Below are 18,358 nucleotides of genomic sequence, written 5' to 3'. Positions count from 1 at the left end.
GGAGGATAAAATTGATCTCAATTTACATGCAATTCCCTATGATATTGGCCAATTCAATCATTAATTAGTGAAATTTTTCGCACTTCGCGCGACTAGCTGCCTCCGCAAATGGACACCTAATGTAGATACCTAATAGGCTATTAGCAAATAGCGGACAGCCTAATGGCGGTCTGGGAGTGAACTCCCCCGGAAGTTTGGTTTATCACCCGATGGGGCCCAGGACCAACGTTTTTGGTTTGGGGGGGGGGGTTGACGAAGTGCTGTTACGGCCCTGGTAACGAATAATTGTACCTGCGGGCACACCCAAATATGTTTAATTAGTAATTACGTGCCCTTTATTTTCCTATACAACAGCTTACTCAGTGCTACTGGTAAATCTGATTACGTGGGCTGAGAGGATAAAAAGATTATAGCGACTTATATATGTAATTACCACCTATTCATTCATGTATTATAGACAATTCTGGTACCTAGGGCGACCAGGTCACACAAACTTTGCTGACCATTAAAATCACGATATGGGGTTCGTGGGGGCGAAGCCCTCAGAAGTTCGGTTTATCACGCTATGGGTGCGCAAGGCAATCGTTGTTATGGGGAGTTGACGAAGTGCTGTTACGGCCCTCCCTCTTACACATTGTCTTTATTACATTCCTTACAATATGATGTTTGGGGGGGGGGCGCTGGAGCACGATAATTTTTGAAAGGGGGCGCTGGAAGATAAAAGGTTAAGAACCACTGATGTAGCTGAACCAACTTGATTACTTGTGTTCTCTCCTATATAGCCTACTCGCCTACTGTGTCCTAATTTGTTCTTCTTTGATACCGTAGTACAATCGTACAGTGGTTCTCAAACTGGGGGCGTGAAAGCGTCTGAAGGGGACGCGAAGCTGCGGTCATATGAAAAAATGTTCGTGCTCCGCGCGATTTACCTCTAAGTTATTCCTCTGTCTATAGTCCGCATTTCATGAGAATTCTCTCATCAACAGTCATAACCTGCCACGCCACCAACTGTCCGTTGGGATTGCCAGCATTCTGGTTGTATTTTGCGATAAGGGGGGGGGGGGCGCGCGATTTTTTTCACTATCATAAAGGGGGTGTGTCAAAAAAGTTTGAGAACCGCTGCCTTAGTAACTTAGTTGTTGGCGTAGTTGCGTTGCGTATGGTGGTGCTCATTTCATAATATAAGCCTTATATACTGAATGTAATAAAGGCCATCAGCACAATGACAATGAGTATCACTACGAACAGTTAGGTTTCTTAAATTCTTAAACCGCATAAAGGGGATTATCAATCCGAGCTATTGATTGATATTTATTGCAGTGTCTAGAACCGAGATAGCGTATTTGTTAGGGATGGTGTGAACCTCTGAAAGGTTCAGGTTCGTGTGAACGTGAACCTTTTTGAAAGGTTCTGTGTGAACACGAACGTGAACCTCATGACGTCACATGACGTCATATTGCTAATTTAAACCCCATATTTCGATTAGGTGATTGCCTATATTAATCTACTGTACACGATACCGAGCGACGACTCGGGGCCACATTATAGCTCAGTACTTGAGCACATATTGACGTTTGAAACGTCGCCAAATGTATCAACTGGGGCAATCAAATGATATAATAATCCCATAAAATCAGTATCTTGCGTCGCTTTGCCAACAATTTCGACCTGACCGGACAATGTATTCGGCGTCTGAGTATTGCCAGATGGATATTGAGCAGAGTGTAAAACGGGTTTCTATACTTGCTACCGATTAACAAGTTATATAGCAGTATAGCCAACACCCCAGTCGCACGAATTTGGTTTTTATGATACAGTATACATATGTAGTCAAGATTGACCCCGTACGCCTGCTAGATTTTTACATCAGAAGACGATATCAATCTCATTGATTGGTTGAATAAGGATCATTTGCTGACAAAATACAGTGTATTTCGCTCTTGATGTCATGTGATTGCGGGTCAAGCTCACAGCACAGAGACACTAAATATGCACAAATGGAAGGCTGGATATTTTGAGCAAACTTTTGTAACAATACAAGTAAATTTTTGAGATTGTCAAGGGCATGCTCGTTTCGTGTTGGAATGTTTATGCTGCCAGCCCCATGCATAGAGTGGCCCGCAGTTGAAAGTCAATAAACTTGAACCAAAGATGTTATAATAAAGTGAAAATTGCAATATATGAAAAAGGTTCACAGTGCAGAACCTACCAAGGTTCTGTTGTGAACGCGAACCTCAAATTTTCAGAGGTTCACACACAGAACACGAACGTGAACCTCGCGTTCACACCATCCCTAGTATTTGTTTCCATGCGTCGAACACAATGGTGAAGCGCGTATTTTAAGATTGAAAATCCTCGCAGTACTATACGAGCTGTACCTCTAAGAAACTCATGATATAATATTGTCATACCTTTCAGCATTTTCACAGCTACAGTCTTGCAAGTGGATATCTGGTCTATGTCATAACCGGTTGCTTGTACGACCCGGCCAAACGCTCCCCTTCCGATCGTCTTCCCTAGCTTGAGACGGTCTCTCGGTATCTCCCATATTTTAGGATCGTAAGCCTCTTCGCTGTCAGCATCTCCTTCCTCACCTTCCAGTATAGGCGCCAGATAATCCATATGGATTTTCATTTGTTGCTCTATCTGTACAGTGTATAAGCGATGGGTATTTATGTGATCAGGTGGATTGCAAACTAGTCCACTAGTTGCTGACGATTACTCCTGACGAGTGTCAGCCGAAAATATATTCGGGTTTATTTCAATATGAATAATTGCATATTGTGGTTCTGTACCTCTGAGAAGCTCTTTATATACAATAAGTGTATCAAACCTGCCGAATTCTTCTGTCTTTCATGATAAGGGCGAACACTGTTGTCAGGACTATGAATCCAAGTATTGGAATCGATATTGAAAGTCCCATCTTGTACTTTTGCTGCGGGCCTGAACAGAATTGGGTAAAGAGATCACGTGTCTTATTTTCAACGCAGAAAGAAATGTTATAATGCAGGGTAGCTGAGACGCACTTCAACGAAACAGCACGATTAGAATCGATACCAAATACTTGAATACTAACTTCTTGCAGAAACGAATACGCTTCTTGATTCCTTCCCCATTAGATTCACCGACTGGGGTGTTGGCTATACTGCTATATAACTTGTTAATCGGTAGCAAGTATAGAAACCCGTTTTACACTCTGCTCAATATCCATCTGGCAATACTCAGACGCCGAATACATTGTCCGGTCAGGTCGAAATTGTTGGCAAAGCGACGCAAGATACTGATTTTATGGGATTATTATATCATTTGATTGCCCCAGTTGATACATTTGGCGACGTTTCAAACGTCAATATGTGCTCAAGTACTGAGCTATAATGTGGCCCCGAGTCGTCGCTCGGTATCGTGTACAGTAGATTAATATAGGCAATCACCTAATCGAAATATGGGGTTTAAATTAGCAATATGACGTCATGTGACGTCATGAGGTTCACGTTCGTGTTCACACAGAACCTTTCAAAAAGGTTCACGTTCACACGAACCTGAACCTTTCAGAGGTTCACACCATCCCTAACAAATACGCTATCTCGGTTCTAGACACTGCAATAAATATCAATCAATAGCTCGGATTGATAATCCCCTTTATGCGGTTTAAGAATTTAAGAAACCTAACTGTTCGTAGTGATACTCATTGTCATTGTGCTGATGGCCTTTATTACATTCAGTATATAAGGCTTATATTATGAAATGAGCACCACCATACGCAACGCAACTACGCCAACAACTAAGTTACTAAGGCAGCGGTTCTCAAACTTTTTTGACACACCCCCTTTATGATAGTGAAAAAAATCGCGCGCCCCCCCCCCCCTTATCGCAAAATACAACCAGAATGCTGGCAATCCCAACGGACAGTTGGTGGCGTGGCAGGTTATGACTGTTGATGAGAGAATTCTCATGAAATGCGGACTATAGACAGAGGAATAACTTTAATTAGAGGTAAATCGCGCGGAGCACGAACATTTTTTCATATGACCGCAGCTTCGCGTCCCCTTCAGACGCTTTCACGCCCCCAGTTTGAGAACCACTGTACGATTGTACTACGGTATAAAAGAAGAACAAATTAGGACACAGTAGGCGAGTAGGCTATATAGGAGAGAACACAAGTAATCAAGTTGGTTCAGCTACATCAGTGGTTCTTAACCTTTTATCTTCCAGCGCCCCCTTTCAAAAATTATCGTGCTCCAGCGCCCCCCCCCCCAAACATCATATTGTAAGGAATGTAATAAAGACAATGTGTAAGAGGGAGGGCCGTAACAGCACTTCGTCAACTCCCCATAACAACGATTGCCTTGCGCACCCATAGCGTGATAAACCGAACTTCTGAGGGCTTCGCCCCCACGAACCCCATATCGTGATTTTAATGGTCAGCAAAGTTTGTGTGACCTGGTCGCCCTAGGTACCAGAATTGTCTATAATACATGAATGAATAGGTGGTAATTACATATATAAGTCGCTATAATCTTTTTATCCTCTCAGCCCACGTAATCAGATTTACCAGTAGCACTGAGTAAGCTGTTGTATAGGAAAATAAAGGGCACGTAATTACTAATTAAACATATTTGGGTGTGCCCGCAGGTACAATTATTCGTTACCAGGGCCGTAACAGCACTTCGTCAACCCCCCCCCAAACCAAAAACGTTGGTCCTGGGCCCCATCGGGTGATAAACCAAACTTCCGGGGGAGTTCACTCCCAGACCGCCATTAGGCTGTCCGCTATTTGCTAATAGCCTATTAGGTATCTACATTAGGTGTCCATTTGCGGAGGCAGCTAGTCGCGCGAAGTGCGAAAAATTTCACTAATTAATGATTGAATTGGCCAATATCATAGGGAATTGCATGTAAATTGAGATCAATTTTATCCTCCCTATGCTGACGTGAATACATTTGCCGGTAGAGCTGAGTGAGGTGCAATGTTCCCTCTAAGCTGCGCACGTGCGCAGTGCTGACACGGTCTCTGCGCACAGAAAATCTACGTTGCGCACAACAAATCCGGAGTTATTACCTTTTTTAGTCGTTACGCATTGTTGTACAAGGCTCAGCGCAGTGAGTTGATGAGTGTGCGCAGACTCATCAAAACTTAAAGCGAACATAGTGAGGTTTCTTGGAAACTGTAGGGCCCGTTACTAATAATTGAACATATTCGGGCGGGCGAACCAGTTGGTATGACTTCGTTGCATGTTATTTCGTGACCCCCTGTCTGCAATATCAAAAAATATAGAATCGCTCCACGGGGATATCATATCGCCCAACAGGAATAGCCCTGTCGCCCAATCGTACTAAACTAAAAGATGCACAAGATTTCAGATTGGTATTTCTTGACCGACATATAACTTTTCGCTGCCAGATGGAATTTGTCTTCTGGGGTTCAGATTGCCAAGACAGGAACATTCGGTGTCAATCAATTAGGTGCCCATGGACAATTAAACCTATATGTATTTTGAAGGCTATATCTAACGAAGTTTTCGGTGTTCATTTGCTCTGAATACTCATTAAGGATTTGTCCTATCCCCACATCATCTACTGCGAAGCCATTTTTCTCCAGCGCCCCCCCATACCGCCCCCTGAGCCCAGCGCCCCCCATAACGCCTCCTGAGCGTTTCCGCCCCCTTCAAAATCGCCAGCGCCCCCTGGGGGGCGCTGGGGGAAAGGTTAAGAACCACTGAGCTACATGTAAAGGGAGAGACAATCGGACACAATAATTCACCACACTCGTTTCAACGCCGCATTACCATTCAACACATCCCTTGATTCCATCAATCAGATACGACTGGGCCTGTACAAGCAATCAATTCCATAATATTGGATGGTTGCCACAAAAGCACCTGCTCGTTCGTACTCGAAGTCTCGGCAACAAAAATGAGAGATTTCGATGCATGTTCCCATACATATCAAAGCGCGATTGAACGAGCTGGTGACAGAAATAGGTTCCGAGGCACCCGTACGTCTGTTCGGGCGATCACTCAGTGGCTTCTAGCAATATTTTGATGTGTTGGCAAACGCGTTGTGATGCGATAAAGCGTGAAAGTGTTGAACCGTTATCCAGGCTCCACCTCGCAAACTGTTTCGCGTTAGCGGGGCCAGATACGGCCAGTTGTCAGATGCTATATCAAAAATAAAGAATATCGGTCCGATGTAAATTACCAACAACAGCCCACGACCACGGGTGCAATATAAGACAACGTAACAGTTACCTAAATTACCAACACCAACGCATCAAGGCATGTGCCTTACATCAATGAGTGGACGAACCTTCCCGAAAGTTATACTGACTGTGTGATACTTGATTTGATCTGTATATTCGTTTTCGGCTGGATGCAGGAACAGCGAATTCCAGGCTTTAATGTCGGAACTGAAAATTTTGATTCACATGGGACCACATCTGAATATTGTGAACCTGTACGGCGCTTGCACGACACCGGAAGGTATATATGAGTTGTTTTGATTTGATCGTATATGAAAGTGCGCTGTGTATTTTCGGTAGTGTTGTGTGCGCGAAAGAAAATGTACGCACGTTGGAATTTCGTTTTGAAATTACCTGCTGCGATAAAATTGAATAATGAAATCAACCCGAATACTTTCGGCTGACACTCGTCAAGGGCAATTGTCAGCAACTATAGTTGAGAATTGAAGAGAACATTGTATTTTAATGTTATTTTTAATATGCAATGTTCCTTTTAATTCTCTTCTAGTTGTTGAGTTTTACCTTTAAGGAGTGTCAGCATAAAATATTCGGGTTTGTTTCAACATGAATACATTATTTAATTGCATACTCAAGCTCTGTACATCGGAGAGTATTTATTGCCTGTTTTACTGTAAAGTTTACTCTTAAATTTATAATGAACAGATATCAGTTATTACGGCGGCCTGAAATTTGAGTATGCGTCACTTTAGCATGAGCTTTATAACGCCAAAATTACCCTTACCCTAACCCCAACCCTATAACTCCAAATTTAAGACTAACCCAACCCTCAAGTGTAGTATGCCCATTGGTTATATGTACGTGGATCACGTATAACTTCCGGTATTCTGCTTAACGGTAACGAATTCTCCTTTCTGCAGGACCATTGATGATGGTGGTGGAATATTGCCGCTTCGGCAACCTGTCCAATTATCTGAAACGCTACCGCGCCAATTACGTAAGTCGGACCAGAAGAACGCGAATAGTGAGCAAAGAATTTGATGACTTCAAGGAGAGGCGTCCTACGAGATCTACAGCCGACGAAGCTGACCCAATCGATGCCGCCTCTGTTTCTGGAGAGAGTGCGTTTGTGGATGGCTGTGAGGAAAATAGGTTCGTAGTACAACTATTTCACAATGGTACTATACTTGAATATAAACACACATAGCCCTGGATAGGAGTATTTGTTTTGTTAGTTAATATAATGCTTTGAGTGTAACAATTTCTGCAGTAAGATGATCCTGGCATGGGTTGCGCGGCCCAAATGACTCTATCGAGCCTCATGTCTATATACCTGGCTTAACTTTGTGTCCCATGTAATCAAATTGCATTTTTGTTATGTGTGTTATTGACAAAAAAAATTCTCTCTCTCTCTCTCTTCATATGAATTCATAAAATCATGGTATCGTGCTTACAACAACAAATTCTTAAGCGCCATACAAGCTAATTACCTCCATCAACTAACGCAGGCTATTTGATTAATTTTGCAAATAACAATAGGATATTCAGAGTTTTCTCCTATTCGCCGCGAATTATATACAGCGTCTTGATGCAACTATACAAAATGGATTACATGATGTAAAATATTTTTGTCAGTCAATCACTTATCCACGTTAAAGCTTCAGTATACTTAAGCTGACAGCATTGGCGACTTCGTTTCACGACAAACCACCACTACTGAATTATCACTGCTCAGTTATACTATTACACGTCGTGTATTTCATTTATATCAGGAGTCAGCCGAAATGGAATAACGTAGGCAAACGGAGAAGCGCCACATCGAGTCTTAGCAGCGCATCGCACAGCGTGTCGAGGGACGAAGACGACGTTTGCAGGACAAGAGCGCGACTTTCTTACAGGTATAATATAAAGCTCCACACCAGAACATACATACTTCAAACTATACCACGATATCAGATTTTGAGACAGTGTCGATACAACGGATAACTAGCACCTTCGCCGATATATTCAAGTCGATATTACACAAATACGGCATCCATATAGCTTAACTCATATTTCAAAGAGTTCAGAGCATATGTTTTAACAGTACTGCAGTCATCACTATGTTTGGGCATGAAGTAACTTAGAAAGGTCGCATGGACACTAGGGTTGTTCAAAAAAACTTTTTTTTCCAAATCTCACTCGCCTAATGACTAAATCGTCAGGTTGTCCAAGAAAACGATGCACACCAAATTTGACTCAATTCCAACCAGTCAAGGCCGTGCAATCTTGAATTGAAATTTTTAAATTATTATTAAGAATAAAAATTCTCAAATTTTTCTGTCAACCCCATGAAATTGTTGAGCTGTCTTCAAAGACGATGCAAAACAAATTTGAGTCAATTCCGACTAGTAGAAGCGGAACTATTTGAGTTTTTCGTTGATAATTCTCGGATTATCCTTGATCAGGGGATTATCAACGATAAACTCAAATAGTTCCGCTTCTACTAGTCGGAATTGACTCAAATTTGTTTTGCATCGTCTTTGAAGACAGCTCAACAATTTCATGGGGTTGACAGAAAAATTTGAGAATTTTTATTTTTTTATTTTTAATAATAATTTAAAAATTTCAATTCAAGATTGCATGGCCTTGACTGGGTGGAATTGAGTCAAATTTGGTGTGCATCGTTTTCTTGGACAACCTGACGATTTAGTCATTAGGCGAGTGAGATTTGGAAAAAAAGTTTTTTTTTAACAACCCTAATGGACACCCGTTAGCAGAGGTGGTCAGTACCCAAGCAGATTTTACCTATTTGCACTGATACTGAAGTGGATAGGCTTTTAGACTACAATTTCTACTTAAAAGTTTACAGTTTTTAAGCTGAACTAGGCCTAGAATACTTACCGTTCTACCTATATACTTATATCAATATTCTTAGGCTAGCAGTGGCAGATTATAGTTCTCTGAAGCCCTGCTACTATATGCTATATCAGGGGTGGGCAAACTTTTGAGCTCGCGGGCCGCATTCAACATCTGAATCCATTCGCGGGCCGCACTAGATAAAATTGGGACTATAAACCAAAACGCAATATTGGTATTTGATTATATAGTGAGGACATGGAGATAATATATATGCTTATTTGCAACAATCCACACATTGCTTTGATGATATCGTACACGCGTCAAAAACAGTGGCGAGATTTCATAGGCTGGTCGGCCTCAATAACCAATTTGTCGAAACTATAGCGATGAAAGTCGGTTGTCCCGATTCTTAGAACAGGACTGAAATTTAAATCTCTGAGCAGCGATCTGACAGCATCATAACCATGTTAGCTTCAAACACGCTTCTACTATGTGTAGATAAAATATAAATAGCCTAATTCTACGCATACAGAGAACGAATTTACCTAAGACACGCGCGAATCGTTTTTTCTATGCACATAACTAAAATAATTCAAACTCGAGTTGCCGATCTGAAATCACACTCGTGATCCGAATTATGTCAATCTCGTTTAGGATTGCTGCGATGTTTAGCGGATGAAACCTTTCAAACTGCGTGGGCTGATAGTTTGATGGCATGGAAGGTTACGACTGTGGATGAGAGATTTTTAAATATGAAATTCAGACTAAATACTAGAAAAGAATGACGAATGGGTTGTAAATCGCGCGGAGCGCGAAAATTTTTTTCAGTTGAGCTCAGTTTCGGGCCCCCTTTCAGATGCTTTCACGCCCCCAAGTGGGGTGCGCCTTCAGTTTGAGAACCACTGCCTAAGAATTATCATGGTGAAATATGCTAAGAAAAAGTTAATTCAAGAGCCTGCATTAATTCAATATTTGGTACGCATTTTATTAATATATTTAATAAGGTTCTTTAGACTCTCGCGGGCCGCACAGAACGGTGTGGCGGGCCGCATGCGGCCCGCGGGCCGTAGTTTGCCCACCCCTGTGCTATATGCTCCATACTATGTTATTCTACCTCAAATAGCCGATACCGATATTTCTTTCATAGTCTGGTATCGAATCGATTAATAAAAATCCGTCTGGCTCAAATTGAAACGATGTATGTTCCTGCATCTACTTCAGGACGTATATAGGCTACTTCAAACCCTTTCCATAAGCAGATATAGTAACACAAGTCGTCCACCGGCATTTATCGCGATAGCTATTGACAATACACACCGTATCCATGAGATCACGGAGGCTATATTTAACGCAACATCATTCTTTACAGCTGCAGCGTCACGAGTAAGGAAAGTGTAAAGAACGCAAACCGAAAAGAGTTTGAGGAAGACCAGGAAGCCAAGATTACTCTGACCGAATCGGATTTGCTATCGTACAGCTATCAAGTGGCTCGAGGATTGGAATTCCTGGCATCTAAAAAGGTACGAACACGATGGCACGTACGTAGTGCATATGCAAAACACACCTTTTACGAACTCTATTGTAGAGAGGTAGAGAAATTCAATATGCAATTGAATAATATATTCACACTGAAATATACCTTGGTGCCAAGCGATAACATTCGAGTTTATTTCAATATGAATATATTGTTCAATTGTATAACTCAGGGGTCACCAACACGCGGCCCGCCAGGTCATATTTGCGGCCGGCGAACTGATATGAGATTTCGGAAGAACGCTAAAATGAACCATTTTAAAATGCTGAAATTGATTTCATTTCTCAAATTATTGCTGCTGTTACAAAATATAAGCTATTCGCTTGTGCCCAACACCATTATTCCTCACTAGCTGAAACAGCTTCGGTGATGGCAACATCATACGATCGACGGAGAATCTGCTGATACAAAAAGAGATAGTGCCTTGGCGTGCAATTACCCAGACACTCCCAAGACCGAGACGCTTAGAAAATGTCTTTATTGCTTTCCCACAAGATAAAGCTTTACGGGGAGACAGTCTGTCAGCGAGTAACGTGTATCGCTAGCGCGATATCGATTCTTTAGTCATTGAAAAGCATGGTCAGTCAGGTATCGTGAAATGATTTTGATAATAATTCAATATTCGTCAGATTCGTCATGATATTTCTTTCATTTGTGCTTCTTTAACAAAATATTTAAAAAAAAAAAATTGCGGTAACTATGCCCATCGTTCATATTAGATACCACGACGTAAAGTTTTGAAAACGTGGTTGCTCAAGTGCGTGGCCTATTTCGTCTCGATATTGCATTCCAGCGGCCCGCGGCCCTATGAAATTGAAAAGTAGCCCGCTCGCTACCCGTTTTGAGCTGGCGACACCTGGTATAAATATATTGTGTATCTCCCTCCATGCATAGTATACTCGAACAGGAACGAAGGTTGTCATGCAAAAGTTTAAACTTTTCTGAGTTAGATTCAAATTACAATTATTCCAACACATTTTTTCCAAATTTGATGAAAAAAAAAGATGAATTCGCAAAATCTTGAAAATAGAATTAAATCCCGAATTAGCAAGAAATACTGCAAAAATCGAGTTCAGTTCATATCAACGCAGAGCAAGGGAACATGAGCAAGGGAATGGCAAATGTCTGTACAACAAGCTTAGCACGTTTCACACATTAAAGTTCTCCTGTAGCATTTCCAGGAAAACCAGAAATTTGATAAGAATCTTTGTTACAACATAAAAAATTTCCAAAATTAGCTTAGGGCTAGATTACCGGTATATTGCATAGTTGTCCAAGTCTGGTTATGAGTTGTGATTAAGAATTGTTGGCATGGATGCAGGAAATTAGATGCAATTTACATTGCCAGTATAATTCAAGCGGGCCTGCAGTGTGTAATATAACGCGGAGACGGCATCGTTTCCCAAGCGTATCACTTTCGGACTGCCTAGGCGCCATGTCGTTCTCCTACAAGTAATTGATGCCCTATTGGCGGCAACCGCAGCGTCATACATTGATATCGTTCGGTGTGTTGTGGAATTTTATGACGAATCGCGACTGTCGGCCCCGTATGACTTCACGCGCACAAAGACTTGGCCTAATCGCATTTGCATCGACAATTACGCTGAAGTCAATTGTGTGGAGAAATGCAGCGCTGTGGTAGCCTACTCAGTACTCATACGCTACTGGGTGTATTGCGCGCATGTTCCGACAATTATATGCGCTTCTGATTCATATTTCCGTGGCGAAGAATAGTGAATTCGTATACCGTTTCGAAGAAGGAATTTGCGAATCATAATAATGAATGCGACAAGGAAATGGTTACAAATTGTTTGAGTTTAGGGCGATTCAAGGACATGAGCCTACCGTTAACTATCGTCCCATTCATCCCATATTTATCTGTAATCAGTAGGTTTTTTTTCACCTAAAACGGACGTTTTTGTTCTAGAAACCCAAGATTTTGACATTTTTTGACTTTAAAAAACTTGATTTTGACAAAATTTTGCCCTCATGTATGTAAATTAGGTGTTTTCGCACATAATGTTAGAATTGTAGTGCTTTTCTTCATTTCTGGTTGAAATTGTCCGTCCTTACGCAGTAGCTTGGCATGAAAAAAAAAATTCTTGAAAATTGACAATTCTCCATTTCTCACTTTTGCTTCAGCTTCAGACCGTTTATGATTCACAATGGCCCGTCTACAAGGGTGGGCCTATAAAGTAGGCTAAAAGATGTCAAATGATAACTCCACCGCAGCGCAAACATCTACTATATAAACGAAATGCAAGTTGCTAAAAAATTTTGACTTTGTAAACAATTTTGACATTTTTTGACCTAAAGCTACAATTTTGACACAATTTTGACTTTTTTGACGTAGTCAAAAAAAATCGCTCGAATGATAAGTGACATAACGCATGTCGTGTTTGTTTTCAGTGTATTCACCGAGACGTGGCTGCCAGAAATATTTTGATCGCGGATAATCAAGTCGTGAAGATTTGCGATTTCGGCTTAGCGAGAGACGTGTGCAGAGACCCCGATTACGTCAGAAACGGAGAGGCGAGACTACCGTTGAAGTGGATGGCGCTGGAGTCTATTTTCGACAAAGTCTACAGCACAAAGAGCGACGTGTAAGTTGGTCCTGTTGTTTATTAAAATATGATTTGGCGGGTATGTGATTTTACCTTCGTTTGAAGAGCTTCTTGGAGGTACAGAACTTCAATATACAATTGAATAGTATATTCATATTGATATGAACCCGAATATTTTCGGCTGTCACTCGTCAGGGGTAATCGTCAGCAACTAGTAGAGAATTGGAAAGAACATTGTATATCACTTCCATTTGTGTGCCTTGTAGTCGACTTTTATCAAAATACACCAACCCAAACTACGTCAACAACAGGAGTTCGTGTACCACCTGAAAATAATACATCGAACGCTCTCTCGTTTGAAATGTCATGCTGGTGACGTCATATTTTGCGATACGATTGTTGATATACAATGTTCTTTCCAATTCTCTACTAGTCGCTGACGATAACCCCTGATGAGTGTCAGCCGAAAATATTCGGGTTTATTTTAATATGAATATACATACTATTCAATCGTATAAATCCTTCGTTATGAATTATAAACGAATCAGAGATAATTCTAATTGTATAATTAGACTGATTAGCTCGAAATGCCGGAAATCTAATTCTAGTCTAATATACGAAATATTTGTATGCTCTTATTTTAATTCTAATATAATTTCTAGTTTTCTTGAAATGCTACAGGAGAACAGCATAGTGCACAACGAACCAAGCTTGGTGTACACTGTGCACTGTGCAGGCGTTCGCCGTTCTCATGCTTGAGAGAAGGGACGCTGATTTCATATGAGGCTGAGGTGTACTTGATTTTTGCTGTATTTCTTTCTATTATCGGTTTTAATTGAATGTGCAAGTTTTTTCGAATTCAGTAATTATAATTATAATCAAATTTGAAGGAAAAAAACAGTTCAGCTACATTTATATTTCACGTATTCAGGTGGTCGTACGGCGTGCTGCTCCGGGAAATCTTCTCGCTCGGGACTTCCCCGTATCCGGGGAGCGTCATCAACGAAGAATTTCTCAACGAGCTCAAGCGCGGAGTGAGAATGCAAAAACCGGCCAACTCTCCGGATAGAGTGTGAGTGACATTTTATCACCGTTGGCATAACGGTCAAAACCGAACCCGGTTTGATAACAGAGGATATATGAAAAACAATCATTACTATACTTTTGCATATAATATGGGAGAGACCGGGAACAAATGTAACACGGGGAAAATGTAACAATCGACCTCACCGCTAGTAGGATGAAGAAATCGCCTTCATATTTTAAGTGCACATGCGGTAGTTATGTCTTCTAATATACCTGAAGTTACGTTGAGCTACGACGTGAAACCCTGGAATAATTTCAAAAAAACGAGATTTTGGACCCTTGAGTAAATATTTTCTGATCTGGAATAATTTGTTCTGAAGAATAAAACCTCAAGTGGTCACAAAGCAATATATGTAACTGGAACAATGTCACCATAGTCTACCCTGATGATAGGGAAACTAGGACTCGCGTCGCCGGGAAGGCACCATCATGAGACATTACTCATGGTAGTATCAGTATCAGCATTTCAATGTTATGTAAGATACATCAGTCTCTGTAGAAGATTCAGTCGACCTGGGCTACTTTTACTTTACGTGGTTACTCAGTTAGACTACTTTCACTTCTGCTCCACTTTTAGGTGAAATAGCTTCCATTTGACACTTTGTATCTTGAAAAGCAGAAATTAGCTTTGCAATAAGTTTACATCAGCCTCATGAGTGAAATTGTCATAAAAAGCGTCAAATATAACCTGTGTCACAGCAGCTGTATATACTTTCGAATGTTTTAACTGTAGTGTCATTACTGATTAGCCATTTTGTGTTAGTCGCCAAAAGGTATCTTAAATTTCGTATGTAGTTACCTCAGTGTTGGGATCAAGTCACTACCTTCGAGTCACGAGTCATCTCGAGTCATTGCACATTTTGACTCGAGTCAAGTCAAGTCAGTCGATTTTCGAAGGTGACTCGAGTCAAGTCAAGTCACTCGATTTTTGGAGGTGACTCGAGTCAAGTCGATTCAAGTCAAGTCAAGTCGCGAGTCAAGTCACAATTCAAGTCAAATTGACTTTTCGAGGTATGAGGCGTGATTACGTCATTGTATTTTGCTAGCTGTCCTAAATACAGATTGAGTGGTCATTGATTTTGAACAGATGACGGAATGTAGAGTTGAATATACACGCAAGTAAGGCGCTGTATCGCTCACATATAAGTAAAACCAATAAACTACGTAAGCAATCGCACAGCCTCAGTTTATAGTTACTAGCCAAAATAGAGAATAGAGAAACGAATTGATAAGATGCAATACATCACCCTTTTGCAAATTGATATGATACAATTCGGGCCTGCGCCAATGGTTGAAAACTATATAAACTATTTTCGAATTCAATTTCAATAGAACAATAGATTTTGTTAAGTTAAGTACACAGAACAGAATTATACATTTTGCTATTAAATTACTTTACTGTACTATAGTTTACGACAACGTAGGCTGTAAGCTTCGATCACTTCGTTTGCGATCAATATATTTGTGAGAGAACAATGGAGGCTCGGTGAAACGCACGATCATTAAATGATTGGTCGCTCTCGCGGATTACACCAGCGTTGCGCGAACAATCCGAGCATATACAAGATACAGTGATTTTTATTGACACTGATTGCATGATGACTTGAAATTGACTCGTGAATTTTGCTCCGAGTCATGAGTCAATTCACATTTCTGATAGGCCAAGTCAAGTCAAGTCATTTTAGCAAAGTGACTCGAGTCAAGTCAAGTCATGCGAAAAAGTGACTCGAGTCTGACTAGAGTCAAGTCATGACTCGAGTCCTCACAACACTGAGTCACCTACGATTAACTGCTGATAGTACGTGACTCCTACACCAAATCATACTTCTTGAAATATACTCACTTAAGTAACTGCAAGACTGTTATTTTCAACTACCTCTTGAAATGGTTATTTCGTCACTTGGAAATCGTAGAAATTTACGGAGATTTACACTTCTACTCGGTTAGCGATTTTAACTGTACTTGGACCCGTATTCATATAAAATAAATCAATACAACGAATTTTTCAATTTACCTCTCTCTTTTAGCTACGATTCGATGCTGGTCTGTTGGTCCGAAAATCCAGACGAGAGGCCTTCCTTTACGAAGCTAGCTGAAGAATTCAGCGATATTCTACAAGGGGAATGCAGCAGCGTAAGTATTGAGTAGGGTTACCATATTTTAAGATCCAAAAAGACGACACTTTTTTAAAATTCCGAAAGCTCTAGTACCGGAAAAGAAAACTGGTGATTGTGAAAATTTTTCGACCAATTGTACTGTTTTGACTAAAAAAAGGTCATCAGTCCGACTCTACTCCTGAATTACTCACTTTTACCCCATTTCAGCGGTCTTGACTAAAACGGAAGCGCATCTTTCCCATCTCTACTCCCAAAATACCCGTCGCGCCGCATTTTTTGTTGATTATCTTGTCAAATCTGGCGTTAGCGGCGTCGGAGTGCAGTTTTCGATCCCATTTCAACAATTCTTCTACAAAAAGAGGAGAAATTCCCAAGAAAGAGGACATGCCTCCTCCGAGGACACCTTCAATTTATTGAAAAAAGAGGACAAATCCTCTTAAAATATGACATATGGTAACCCCAATATTGAGGCTATTCAAACTTTGAGCCATTACACTCGTTTGTGGCTAGCTTTTGGCAGAATTTACGATCTGGTAATTTGAGGTTCACTTGTAACTCTACTTTTGTTCAGGACTACCTGGACATGCTGCGAATCTTCCAACAAAAGACGGAAGCTTTGATGGATCGTAAGATAACACCTGGCAAAAAACCGGAGGAAACATTTCCTGACGCTTCTGGCGAGACGCCGACAGTTTTTGCGACGCAAGTTGAGGCGCCGGAATCAGAGGTAATGCTTATCATGGGCTGCGAACCTTAAGAAAAGTCAGATTTGGAATTTTGTGTGTCGCGAATGTATGGCGGTTACTGATATGCAGAGGTGTACGAAGTAGTCAGCTATACATGGGTTATATCGCCCATAAAAGCCTCAAACTCAGTATCAAAAGATAACCACTTAAGCACTCAAAATAGACAAAAGTACTTCGTTACTAACCACCTCTATTGATATATTCTTACGTAATCAACATAAATTTACAAGAAGTAAGGCCATGGTCTATGACCGGCAAATTTCCTAGCCTTATGTCTCCCTTCATTTGCAGCATAAGTTATTCGAATTTTCTCTTTATTCAGGGCGCTGGAGCTTCTTCAGAAACCGCACTTTTGATTGTCGAGAGCGACGAGAACCTACACAACATACCCTGCGTTATCTCAGGTGAGAAATCAACACAAAAACTAGAATGGTTTAAAAACATCAGACATTGACCGATTTCTTACTCTTACAGGCGGCGACTTTGAGATAAACGAGTTGGATTATGACTCCTCGTCACAGCGACCGTCGATAGACGTTGGAATCAACGGATCCGCCAACGAAACACCGCCATCTTATAACGCTCTGTGACTGCATGAAACGTATAGGGCGTTGCAGTAGACTAATGTAATGAATGGAGAGCTCGAGCTCGATATTCACAAGCGTAAGCGTCAGAATTGAATAAACGTCGATTGACCTGCGCTCTACGTGGCAGTATGAAAGCCGACTGTACTCAAGTCAAAAGGTCTAACCGCACATGATTGAATCTGAGAGACTATGCCACGCTCATATCACTATAATGACGTCCAATGAACTCTGAACTGGCACCTGTCTGCCATTGCGTGATGATTATCGTCCTGTGGGATATGACGTAACAGAGAGTCATGACGTTGGAGCTAGGAAAAGAGGAAGATACTCAAAGACACTGTCGAAATCACAGCAATTCTTACGATTTATATCGAAAATTGAAACATTTATCTATCCACGAAGTCATGGGTATTATTGTCTAGTATGAATAGTTGAAGCATAGTGTCCTATATCAGTGGTTCCCAACCTTTTTTCGACCCATGGCCCCCTTTTCAAGGTCAACACCGATCATCGCCCCCCAAATTTTGTGCACCGATAATTGGGCATACAGACTGTAATCACCGGCGGGTTGACTAAAAAAAAAAAAAAAAGGTCATCTTTCTCCGCTCAGAGCTGAAAATAACGTTTTTTCGCTCCGCATTGCTAGGTGGATGACTAAAAAAAAAAAAAAGGTCAGCCGCTTTACGC

General features: G+C 41.1%; 1 protein-coding gene and 1 long non-coding RNA gene across 2 annotated transcripts in view; both read left to right on the top strand.

The window, feature by feature from the left end:
* Positions 1–18,358, top strand: part of LOC145459648 (uncharacterized) — a 333,482-nt gene that overhangs the window by 100,505 nt on the left and 214,619 nt on the right. The gene's annotated exons all lie outside the window — the stretch shown is intronic.
* LOC145459632 (vascular endothelial growth factor receptor 1-like) lies at positions 6,371–18,117 on the top strand. The gene is made up of 10 exons (XM_080338207.1): positions 6,371–6,479; positions 7,117–7,348; positions 7,969–8,094; positions 10,407–10,557; positions 12,981–13,174; positions 14,067–14,207; positions 16,249–16,354; positions 16,910–17,065; positions 17,407–17,488; positions 17,559–18,117. Exons 1-10 carry the CDS (start codon positions 6,398–6,400, stop codon positions 17,672–17,674), a joined length of 1,386 nt encoding a protein of 461 aa, XP_080194333.1. The 5' UTR covers positions 6,371–6,397; the 3' UTR covers positions 17,675–18,117.

This window comes from Botryllus schlosseri, unplaced genomic scaffold, assembly GCF_051294905.1.
Source record: "Botryllus schlosseri isolate E-star unplaced genomic scaffold, Bs_hap1 Bs17a, whole genome shotgun sequence".
Taxonomy (NCBI): Eukaryota; Metazoa; Chordata; class Ascidiacea; order Stolidobranchia; family Styelidae; genus Botryllus; species Botryllus schlosseri.
Note: the sequence above shows the minus strand (reverse complement) of the source record. Positions and strands in the feature narration are given on the sequence as shown.